The sequence below is a fragment of the Xiphophorus maculatus genome, chromosome 5 (assembly GCF_002775205.1).
Source record: "Xiphophorus maculatus strain JP 163 A chromosome 5, X_maculatus-5.0-male, whole genome shotgun sequence".
Lineage (NCBI taxonomy): Eukaryota > Metazoa > Chordata > Actinopteri > Cyprinodontiformes > Poeciliidae > Xiphophorus > Xiphophorus maculatus.
This window is the reverse complement of record NC_036447.1, coordinates 194,825-206,737: the sequence shown is the minus strand read 5'-3', so window position 1 is coordinate 206,737 and position 11,913 is coordinate 194,825. Positions and strand designations below refer to the sequence as shown.

The window sequence follows — 11,913 nt, the reverse complement described above, 5'->3', positions numbered from 1 at the left end:
TACATTATATTCCGTTTCTGATTCCAGGTTCTTCATGTCTTTCAAATGAAACTTCAAAACAGACTCTGAGTGCGTTCGCCATGGAAACACTTTAATGATCCGGTAAAGAGCAGCCGGCAGATAAAAGCCTGACTAACAGGTTCTGTGTGGCGCCGGTCCAAATGGACCTGCAGAGCAGAAGGGTTGAGGGACAGTCGGCTGGTGGAGGAGAGATTATAATACGACGAGAGAGAAGCTGCAGCTGATGGCGTGAAGCAGAGCGGTTCTGGTTCAGATCATGGTGAAGTTCAACCACTGCAAAACAAACACAGAGCATCACTTCCTGAACTCTGATAATAAACTGATAATAAACCGATTCAGCTTCCTGCCTCACCTGGTTCAGGTCGAGCTCGATGGAGCCGCTCTGGTGGGCGTCCAGCTTCCTGAAGATCCCTGAGGAAAAACACGGAGGTTAGCGTCTCTGCTCGGATCTCTGACCACTCTGGATGTAGAACCACAGTGATGCGTGTTCAGGTTTTCAGGCGTTCTGGTTCGCGCCGTTGATCATCAGACTCACTGAACATCATCTCCAGCCTCATCAGACACGCCACGAAGTTGTCAAAGTCGATGGTCATGTCCGGGTCCGAGTACCGGGCCACCAGCTGCTGGTAGATGGTGTTGTTGAGGGAGAAACCTTCAGAAGGACCAGGAAGCAGTTAGCTAGCAGCATGCTAACTCAATGCTAACATAAAGAGTTATCAACTGAACAACAGGAGAAAATAATCCAGTTTTAAAATGAGATGATGGAGTTACAGACAAAGTTTAATGTCAATAGGATAGAATAGAAGTACTTTATTCATCCCAGCAGGGAAATTACTTTCTCAAGATTTCTGATGGTTAAACTGGAACATCTGGTGAAGCTAATTGGGCTAGCTTCAAATGTAGCGCCAACAGGACACGTTAAGGCCGGCTGGAGGACGTCTAACAGCTTCCTGCTGGACCTGGCCGGACCGCAGAGACGGGTCAACGGTTCTGTCGGCCCAGCCAATGAAACCAGTCATACTACAGACCACGCCTCCTCCTGAGAAAGGGAGGGAATCACCATGGCAACCACTGACTTTCTGATTCTTTCTGCTGACATTAATCCATCATGGCCACCGCAGCAATCCCAGATCAGAACTTCTTGAGTTCCAGAACCGGGTTGGTTCTGCAGAATTTAGTTCATACAGTTCAGAAATATCTGAAGTCCAAACAGGAAAAGCCTTTCACTGGCCTTTCAAAATAAAGGTAAATTAAATTAAACAGACAGGAACCCATTTAAAATTATCTAAACAAAGCTGAAGTGGGTTCTGGAGCAGGTTCTGGAGCAGGTTCTGGATCCTTAAATGGTCTTTATTTCTGAAAACATCTGTAAAACAGAGCTGAACAAACAGAACCAGCCTGAGTCCGACTCACTGTTGGCTGATCAGAACCTGAACAGAACCCAGCTTCATGTTGAAAGACACACAGATAAAAGACAGTTTGAACCAGAACCAGAACCAGACGTACCGTCGCCATCAGCAGGCTGAGCAGCAGAAAACAGAAACACACGTTAGATACAAACACTGCAGAAGAAGTTAGAGATAAACAGGAAGTTCTCCTCAGTTTACACACACACACACACACACACACACACACACACACACACACACACACACACACACACAGCAGCACCTCGGGCTGGATGCCCGGACCGTGACTCATCCTGACCACCGAGGGGCGCCGCCTGGCCCAGGAATGTCAGGGGGAGCGGCCCCTCCCACCCAGCCGGGGTTTTTCCACAGAGGGAACTCTGACTCCGCCCACTAACAGCTGATTGGCTGTTTGCCTCCATCCTGGAAGCGTTTCCATCAGAGGGACAAACTGCAGATGTTGGAAGGACACACAAGGACAGACAAAGAGACACGGAGACACCTGTCCACCTGCATTAGGGCGGGGAGGACACGGGGGGGCACTCCGTGTCTCCCTGGTCCAACAGAGTCCTGCTGATGACCTCATGACCTGATGATGTCACTCAGGTGTTGCAGCAGATCCTCTAAAGCCTCCAGGACTGGAGCTTCTCTGATCTCGATGGTTTTTCAGGAAACATCAGGAATCAAAGAGTCAGAATATCAGAAATCACATTTCTCCTGTTTCAGTTTCGGATACGAAATCCAGATTATAATCCCACTTAATCTGACTGGTCCAGAGGTTTCTACCAGAACCCAGCTGCAGGTTCTGCTGGTTCTGTTGCGTCCAGCAGTATTAAGGTAGATTAGCAGATTAAATCTTTGCTGACGGTTCGACTGGCCGCTTCACTGGTTCCGGTTTCGAACCCGATCTGATAATCCCACATGTTCTCAGATTATGGTGACGGTTTCCTGCTCCGTGTTCAGAGCGACCCGTTTTGCTCCAAACTGTCATCGAATCGACTCGGTCCAACCTGGCCCGATCAGCTGACCAATCACAGTGTTGCATTATGGGACAGAAGAGGAGGAAGCTGGTCACAGCGAGACGAGAAAACTCAGCATCCTCATGGCGCTGTCCCATCATGCACTGCAGCAGCAAGTGGGGAGGCAGAACCGAAACCAAGAGCTGATCCGTCTGCCAGCGGCACCAAACATCAAACTGAGACAGTTAAAGCTGGCAGCGCCACTGCAGCAGGCAGGCAGGAAGTAGGCAGGCAGCAGGCAGGAAGTTTCCCCTCTGACCACAGCGACCCACCTGCGTCCTTAAAGGCCACCCTCATCTCCGGAGTGCTCATGGTTCCAGAGTTATCCGAGTCGTTCTGCTTGTAGATCGACTGCAGGAACAGCAAACACTGAGATTTCCCACAATTCCAACATCAACAAAACAGCGGGTGTCACAGGTCAAAGGTCACAGCTCACCAGGTATTTCTGCACCTTCTTCCACAGCGTGGCGAACTCTCCGATGCCCAACTTGCCGTTCCCGCTGTCCTGCTGCAGGTTAAAGGTCACTCACAAGTGTTGGACAGGTGGGACCGCTGACCAATCAGCTGACTGATCAGCTGACCAATCACAGATCATCTAAACACATTGAAACCGGTTGGGTCCTCATGGACCTTCTGAGACCTGCTGAGGGTCCAGAGATCCAGAACCAGAACCGGCGTGTTGCTCCAGAGCCTCCTGACAATGGCAGAACCTCCCACACCCTCACAGGCTCCGCCCCTCTTAAGCCCCGCCCACATGCTCTGCCCTGATGCTCCGCCCCTCAGGCGGTGAAGGATACGTCCATCAGGTTGACCATGACCTTGCAGGTCTCCAGGCTGAATCCGTCTGTTTTGATGTCAGTTCCTGTGAAAACAACAACAAACAGGAAGTCATGGCTGCGGCCGCTCCATGGCAGCGTGTTGAACGTGGCGAAGCGTCGGCTCACGTTTGGCTACGATCTTGTTCATGATGGTCTGGAGCTCGTAGGCGGAGATTTCCATGTCCTGAAACAGAAGCAGCCAATCAGCAGGGAGGACGCAGCCGCTGGGCGGGGCCAGCCACGGCGACACTTACGGCTCCCGCGAGTTTAGTGAACAGGTTCCTGAACCCGGAGTCCACCTCACTGTCCGACACCGTCTCCTAGACACAGTCACCATGGCAACACATAAAGCATCACAACAGACCAAACGGATAACAGTGCAAAGATCTGGGCTATCATGGTACCGACTGGTACCAGCAACACCAGCCAGTATTAATGTTCCTGTTTCTACTGGTTTTAAATTCTACAGGAACAATTATATTATTATTACAAGTTTTTGTAAATAATAAAACGTGATGTAAATCAGAATGGCTACATAATATTTTATAGATTTTATTTTATTTACATTTTTAAAACGAGTCTAGCATAACTGCAGCTTGGCAGCAGAACGCAGAAATACACAAATATGCAGCAAACAAGGCAGACATCCATTCCCAGTGAGGCCATGTCCTTCTGAACCAGCTCTGACATGGACTTTATATGTTGTGGAATATCATTCATTACTTTGGGATAAACATAGGAAATGATTTAAAGGCTGGTGGTCGTTTGTAGATCCAGAGGAACCGACATTTCCAGATTGAGTTCAAAGAGCTGCACGACCCCGAATGATCAGGAAATACTGTTTAAAACCAATATGCAGGATGTAATAATCTACATTTCAAACTTTGCCAGCTGGGGTTCAAAGGTCAGAATGGTGCGAGGTTCTTTCCGTTTCACCAGGTTAGGGTGAAGCATCAGAACTGTACAGCAACGTACACTGCCTGGCCAAAACAAAAGTCTCCACCTGGATTTAACTAAGCAAATAGGTACAAGCCTCCTATTGGATAAGTACTGATTATCTTTCAGCTGGCAACAAGTTATTTAACCCCAGCTGATGCAATGAGTAACTCCTCATTTCTTAAACAACCATGGCAAAAGACACATCCTGTGGTCGTGGAAAAGACGTTAGTCTGTTTAAGAAGGATCAAATCATTGGCATGCATCAAGCAGAGAAAACATCTAAGGAGATTGCAGAAACTACTAGAATTGGGTTAAGAACTGTCCAACGCATCATTAAAAACTGGAAGGATGGTGGGGAACCATCGTCTTCCAGGAAGAAATGTGGTCGGAAAAAAATCCTGAATGATGGTGATCGGCGATTACTTAAACGTTTGGTCAAATCAAATCGAAGAAAAACAACAGCAGAACTCAGGAGTATGTTTAATTGTGAAAGCAAAAGCATTTCCACACGCACAATGCGAAGGGAACTCAAGGGGTTGGGATTGAACAGCTGTGTAGCTGTAAGAAAACCTCTAATCAGTAAGGCTAACCAGAAAAAATGGCTTCAGTTTGCTAGGGAGCATAAAGATTGGACTCTGGAGGAATGGAAGAGGGTCATGTGGTCTGATGAGTCCAGATTTACCCTGTTCCAGAGTGATGGGCGCATCAGGGTAAGAAGAGAGGCAGGTGAAGTGATGCACCCATCATGCCTAGTGCCTACTGTACAAGCCTGTGGGGGCAGTGCTATGATCTGGGGTTGCTGCAGTTGGTCAGGTCTAGGTTCAGCAACATTGTGGCCCAAAGAATGAGGTCAGCTGACTACCTGAATATACTGAATGACCAGGTTATTCCATCAATGGATTTGGTCTTCCCAAATGGAACGGGCATATTCCAAGATGACAATGCCAGGATTCATGGGGCTCATATTGTGAAAGAGTGGTTCAGGGAGCATGAGACATCTTTTTCACACATGGATTGGCCACCACAGAGTCCAGACCTTAACCCCATTGAGAATCTTTGGGATGTGCTGGAGAAGTGGTCAGACTCTCCCATCATCAATACAAGATCTTGGTGAAAGATTAATGCAACACTGGATGGAAATAAATCTTGTGACACTGCAGAAGCTTATTGAAACAATGCCACAGCGAATGCGGGCTGTAATCAGAGCTAAAGGCGGTCCAACAAAATATTAGAGAGTGTGACCATTTTTTGGTGGCGACGTTTTTTCTGGCCAGGCAGTGTATTTTAACAGAACTTTAAAGGTTAAAATGTTCAAAGTTAAATACATGCTACACCTGGAAGCTAACAGTTGTAGCACTTTCACTAGCAGCTGGGATGCGCTAGCTACCAGATGTGGGCGGATCATCACTCACGTCACTGAGGTCGGCGCTGACCGGGTCATCACAGGGCCTGAAACAGAACAAACGGCTCTGATCACGCTCTCTGATCCGGAACCTCTTCCCCTCCTCTGCACCTTCCACAGAACAGAACCGGGATTCTGGACTGAAGGAAGTCTCTGAGGAACCTCACACAGAGTCTACAGGAGGGGGACGGGTCAGACAGAGAACCCAAGAGGTTCTGGTCCAGCAGAACTTACACGGTCTCGGTCTGCTTCTCAGAGAACACTCGGATGCAGAAGTCTCCGTTTTGGTGCGGGTCAAAGGTGGACGGGACAACCAGGTACTCTCCAGGTGGCAGCTTGAAGCGGGAGCTCACCTCCCGCAGGTTGATGAAGGTTTCTGACCTCGCCGTCTGAGCGTGGGTCAGGAAGAAGTTCTTGTCCAGGTGGACCTCCCTCTGTCCGTGGAACTGCAGACAGACAGCCAATCAGGAAAGCTCTTAAAGTCACCTGTGCCTGTCCAGCAGCGGCGTTCAGAAATGAGCTGATGAAGGCAAGAACGTCCATGAAGACCTTCAGGAGGATCTGCAGACTCATCCTAATGAGGGTTCAATAACCTGAAGACCTTCAAGGAGAACCTCAGTGAGACCCATGGATCGGAGCTGAAACCAACCTGCTGTGATCTCATCAGGTTTTACTGAAAATAGACTCTAAAACCAGGAAGTGATGCTTTCTAACAAAGAGAAACCTTGTGTTTGGCTAAGATGTTAATAGTTTCCTTTTGGATCAGGCCAGGCCGGGCGTTCCCTCCCTTCCTGTAGCCTAATTAGGTTCCGCCCACCAGCCGTTAGCTTGCAGAGCAGGTTGAGTCATCAACAATGCCGTTTGCTTTTCCAGGAACTCAGAGCCTGCAAACAACCCTGATATTACCAGTGAAACATGTCTATCAGGCTGTAAGGCCAACCCTGGCCAGGGAGAACCTGAACTGAGTCCCTTCCAGTCAGCCGGTTTCCATGTTTCTAAGGCTTCCAGGTAGACTCACCTGCCGGGGAACCTGGAGGAACAAAGCAGAGTTAGATCTTGGACTCGTGATGGAGTCTGAAGCTGGAATCAAAGGTTTCAGACCTCGTAGATGGCAAAGCCGATGGTGTGCATGTCCTCGCCTTGTTGGCGCAGCTTCCTGCGGTTCTTCTGGATCAGACCAACCACAAAGCTGCAGCCCACCTCACCGTCATCAGGGTCATCATCTTCCTCATCCAGCTTGATCACAAACTGAGGGTTCGTCCAGAAAGTGTCTGAGGAGAAAAACCAGCAGACATGAATCACCCTCTGGTTCCCTCTGACTCAATAGAATCTAGTGGGTCATGAAAGTCATTGCTCCCATTAGAACCTGTCCTGAGCAGTTCTGGTTCTGGTCCAGTCATGTGCTTCAGGCAGGTTGCTGATCTTTATCATATCATTTCCTAAGGGAACAGTCAGGACCATCCGGTCCATTGGTACCACAAGAGGTCTGTAGTGGTGCGTGTGTACTAACAGGGGTGGTTCCGGCATCCTCCAGCCGTGGAGCCTCTCCTCCAGGTGCCGTCGAACTTGCTGACACTCCAGTGTTTGACGGAGTCGTCCTCTATCGTATCGGGAGTCAGAGTGCATACCTCGATTCGGGAGTAGTGACGCTGGAAGTCACTGAACGACATCCTGCAGAGACAGGAACAGAGACGTGATCTAATTCCATCCTAAGGTCAGTTCATGGGACATTCTGTCTGTCCTACCAGAACTCTCCGTCCTCTGAGTTGGCGTGAGGACAGTCCCCCTGGACGTGGCTCCACTCAGAAGACCTGCATAGAAGGAGATGCTGCTGTTAGACACTCAGCTGCAGGACCAAAGACTGTCAAGTTGGTCGATGGTCAGGCTCCTACGTCTGTCCTGAAACTAGTTGGACCAGCTACCTTCTGTCCAGATCAACTGGTTCTTTAGTTCTTGATCATCTGAACTCATTTTGAAGACAACACCTGCTGGTTTCAGAATCTCACAGTCCGGTTCTGGTTGCTTACCCATCGCTCCACGCTCCGGTCCACTCCACCTGACCCCAGGGGTTCCTCATTCTAACCAGCTTCTCCTGATGCCCGCGGTAGTTCACCTGCAACCAGAACATAGAGTTTTCTCCTGTTTCTGCTTGATGGAATCTCCATTCCAGGACTTCAGGCTACCTCCACGGCCCCCGTCAACGAGTAGGCGTGGCCTTTCACCAGCTTCTGTCTAGTCACCGCCTCCGAGTCTGCAGCACTTGTGATCTGCAGCAACAAAAAGCAAATCATCATGCCAGGGTTCAGCTGAAGAGAGCTGATGTTCTGCTGACAGGAAGTCAACTCTCAGGAGCCCTCCTGGTGGTTCACAGTGGGAGTGACAGTGAACTCACGTCGATGGAGCAGCCCAGCAGAGCGCCGGCCTCCAGCGCCTTCTTGATGATCTGGAACAGGTTGGACGGTGGCCGGTTGAGGTCATAGTTCTCTGCGATGCCTCCGGTGAAGTCCTCGAAGCCCTCAGTGGTGGAGCCACCAGACAGGGCTTCGTAGCAGCCATTCGCCCTGCAGGAGCAGCAGTAAAGTCACGGGTTGACACCGTGTCATGCAAGGTTTCATTCCTTCAGCTGTTTCTATGCAGATGATGGAAGAAGGACTCAGCCAGGAGAACAACCCCCCAGCAGATGCCTGTGGACCCAATGTCCTCCCATCCGCTCCAGTAGAACCAGCTCTGTTCTGTCAGTTCTGGGTGCTCTTACTTGGCATAGGCCTTCTCCAACAGGGCGCTCCAGAACTCCCGACCTTCCGCCGAGTGGACGAACAGCAGCTTCCCGTCTTTAACCGGAAGCCTGTCGTCAATCACCACATCCACCCACTCCCCAAACTGCCAAAACTGAGGACACACAGGAAGACCTCTGAGACACAACACAAACTTCCTATGATGGCGGAAGAAGCCAAACACCTGGAATACCTGGAAGTGGAAGATTCCTGCATAGTTGTCTCCAAACCCCTGGTCTGTGGGAACGACTCGCGCCATCACAAACTCGTTCATGGTCAGAGAGGCAATGGCAGCCAGCAGCCAGCAATCACCTGGACAGAAAGGAGACCATAACTCACTGCTGCCCCCTACAGGAAGTGCACACCCCTCACATCCAGGCTCTCCGTCTCCCCCTGCTGGCCCCCGGCTTTCATGGCTTCTGACTTAGGATTCGATTTGAAGCCGGGTTCTGTTCTGGATCAGAACCTGCCCGTCAGCGATGCGGTCGGTTCTGATGGGTTTTTAGTCTTTTAGTGTTTTTCTCAGAGCTTCTCCCAAACATCTCCATCATTCCTGACCAATCAGAGCAGGAAGAGCTTCTTAAAGAGACAGGAGGACGGTAAGTGGTGGACTGGAACCCTAACCCTAACATCATGTTTGTTCTGGTCCAGTTCCTCCACCACAGAGACACAGAGAGTTTGCGAGAGGTCTCACTCTGCAGTGAATTCGTGCTGCAGCTTGTGGGAACAGAACTCTGGTTGCACAAGCTGCGGCGCTGCTGCGGTTTCTGGCTGCAGCGTGAGTCACTGAGCGCGTGACACGGCGCGTCCTGATTGGCCGACCGCGCTCCTCTCATGCCGCTTCTCTTCCTGTGCGGCTCCTCCCTGCCAGCCAATCGGAGCGCAGCCTGCAGCTGATGCTGAGTCCGCCCCGGAACCAGCAGTCACTGGCTGCTCTCTGGACCCGGGCCGGGTCGGATCAGAACCAACGCAGAACCGTCTTTGTCAGATGGGAATGCTCCGGGTCGAATCGGACCCTCCAGAACCTGGTGGAGCTTCTGCTGGTTGGATCTGGTTCCCCCTGCAAGGTTGCCGGTTTGGTTCTGTAGACCCGTGGCCTGGTTCTAGATGACTGGACCAAGCGGAGGAATCGGTGACCTCTGACCTCTGCATTCAGGGCCAGTGTGGAAAACTCACCCAGCGCTCCCTGACAGATGTCGGTTCTGGTGGCACCGCCCACGATGAATTCTGGCTTTGAGACCAGCTCCTGCAGGAGGACAGAACCGGGTCAGACAAACAGAACCGGGTCAGACAAACAGAACCGGGTCAGACAAACAGAACCGGGTCAGATAGGTGGACAGAACCTTGCAGTTCTTCACCCTGTTGGCCCGACTGGTTCAGGTCCAACAGGATGAAACACTTTGATCAGAACCCATCTGCCATCAGCTGGACGTCGTGTGGGCGGGGCCTTTCTCCTGTTTGTGTTAGGTGATGTCACAGTCGTCGCCATGACGACCGGCTGGACATCTCTGTCCAACCTGTCCATAACGAGTGGACCCACCCGGAGACAAGCTAACCTTTGACCTCCACTTATACCAATCAAAGCAGAGCTGCCCTGATCTGGACCAATCAGAGCAGAGCTGCCCTGATCTGGACCAATCAGAGCAGAGCTGCCCTGATCTGGACCAATCAGAGCAGAGCTGCTCCTCTTACTTTAAACATTAATAAACTTCTGATCAAATCATTTTCTACATGTGAGGAATGAATCTGAAGGACTCATCTGGACCAGACCGGATCGGTTCTGAAAGCCGGACCGGGTCAGCCTCTTAATTACTTCCAGCTGATTCCAAATGGGCCCGACCAGAACCAGTGACCTGCTGCTGCAGGTTCATAGTTCTGGACGGTTCTGAACGACCCGGTTCTCCATGTCTCTACAGTCCTGACCCAGTTCTGAGGGGTTCCGGTTCTGGATCAGATAGCTAACTGGGCCACCTGGAACTGCTGCTGACCCAGGTGTGTCTATCTGACCCGGTTCTGGTTCTGTCTGACTTCCTGCTCAGACTCTCTCTGAGGTTCCGGTCCAATCCGCAGAAAAACCCTCGGAGTTCATGTCTTCCCATTTTCTCTGCGGCAGGACCAGAACCAGAACCAGAACCCGGACCCATTCGGATGGTTCGGTCGGATTCGATGCAGGGAGGGTCCGGCCCCACCCCTCTAATCCCTCCCGGATTTCCCATCCGCCCCGGTTCGGTTCGGTTCTTACCGTGGGCCTCTTCCAGGTGACTCCGCGGGTCTTGCTGGAGCTCCGACCCAGTTCGTTGAAGCCCAGAGATTCGGGTTCGGCCGGGAAGGTGGGGTCGCAGAAGAGCTTCCCAGAGGAGAGGCACTGCGCGCGCAGGGCCTCGAAGTTCTGGTTCAGGTACCGAATCGCGTTGGAGTTGGTTCCGAACCCCGCGGCCAGGGCCCGCTTCTTGGCCAGAGTGGAGGCGACTCCGGACATGATGGCGCAGAACAGAACAGAACCGAACCGAACCGGGTCGCAACTAAGCGGAAAAAGTTTTGCTGCTGTACTCGGAGTCTGAGTCAGAGTGAGACCTCCTCCCTGAGAGGAGGAGCCTATCTCTGCTGCTCACTGGCAGTCAAAACAGCCAGAACCAGGACCGGAACCGGGACCAGAACCGGATCACCACCAGTTATCTCATCCCGGTCCAGTTATGATCCCGACCAGAACCAGCAGGTCTGCTGCTCAGTCAGAACACCGAGGCTCATCCATCCAGCATCCAACACCGGTTGGATGCTCCAAGTTTCCAGAAAGAAACATCAGCAGCAGCAGCAGCATGACCGATCAATCAGTCAATCAGTCAATCAGTCAATCAATCAGTTTATTAGTCTAGAACATTTCAGCACTTCAAAGTGTTTTACATCAAATGACGTCACAGAATCATCAATACATGATCAATATGTTGGTCAATTCCTCATTTATCATTAATCAAACTCCAACCAGCTGTTTAGTTTGTTCCAGATCTGTGGAGCATAGAAGCTGAATGCTGCTGCTCCATGTTTGGTTCTGGTTCTGATGCAGAACCGTGTGCTGCATCAGAACCAGAACCGTGTTCTGCTCCGCATCCCTCAGTGTCTCCATGAAGGAGCTTCCTGAAGCGGGTCGGGTTGAACAGAACCTCTTTCAGCTGCTCCGTTTGCTCTGCAGGCTGTTTACCCAGCACACACAAACACACACACACACACACACGCACACACACACACACACACACACACACACACACACACACACACACACACACACACACACACACACACACACACACACTGCTGCTACCCTCTAATGCTGACTCAGCAGAACCTCGGCCTCGCATGGCAGAACCGGACAGGAAGCAGCTGAAGAACCAGAACAGACCAAAGGAACCAAAATAATGAATATCAGAACCAGATCAGAACCAGAACTCTCCGATCCGAATGAATCACTTCCTGTTCAGATCTGAAACTGATGTGATTCAGGCTGTGAAGACTTCCTGGGGGTGAAGGGTCAAAGGT

At 51.0% G+C, this 11,913-nt stretch overlaps 1 protein-coding gene across 1 annotated transcript; it reads right to left on the bottom strand.

Moving 5' to 3' along the window:
• Window positions 1-70: 70 nt before the first annotated feature.
• LOC102234145 (calpain-2 catalytic subunit-like) lies at window positions 71-10,967 on the bottom strand. The gene is made up of 21 exons (XM_023333870.1): window positions 10,625-10,967; window positions 9,559-9,628; window positions 8,576-8,694; window positions 8,364-8,497; window positions 8,001-8,169; window positions 7,792-7,875; window positions 7,636-7,721; window positions 7,354-7,419; window positions 7,119-7,279; window positions 6,710-6,879; window positions 6,627-6,638; window positions 5,843-6,054; window positions 5,619-5,655; window positions 3,522-3,587; window positions 3,394-3,451; window positions 3,247-3,311; window positions 2,886-2,954; window positions 2,722-2,800; window positions 557-673; window positions 374-432; window positions 71-294 (listed from the first exon to the last, which is right to left on the bottom strand). The coding sequence occupies exons 1-21, from the start codon at window positions 10,859-10,861 to the stop codon at window positions 271-273; spliced, it is 2,094 nt and encodes a 697-aa protein (XP_023189638.1). The 5' UTR covers window positions 10,862-10,967; the 3' UTR covers window positions 71-270.
• Window positions 10,968-11,913: the final 946 nt, after the last annotated feature.

Excerpts from the sequence above, each read along its gene's own strand:
- LOC102234145 (XM_023333870.1), bottom strand. The coding sequence starts at position 10,861 with ATGTCCGGAGTCGCCTCCACTCTGGCCAAGAAGCGGGCCCTGGCCGCG. Across the intron at positions 3,312-3,393 it reads GAACAAGATCGTAGCCAAAC|GAACTGACATCAAAACAGAC; the intron begins GTGAGCCGACGC and ends TTGTTTTCACAG. Across the intron at positions 2,955-3,246 it reads TCATGGTCAACCTGATGGAC|GACAGCGGGAACGGCAAGTT; the intron begins GTATCCTTCACC and ends AACCTGCAGCAG.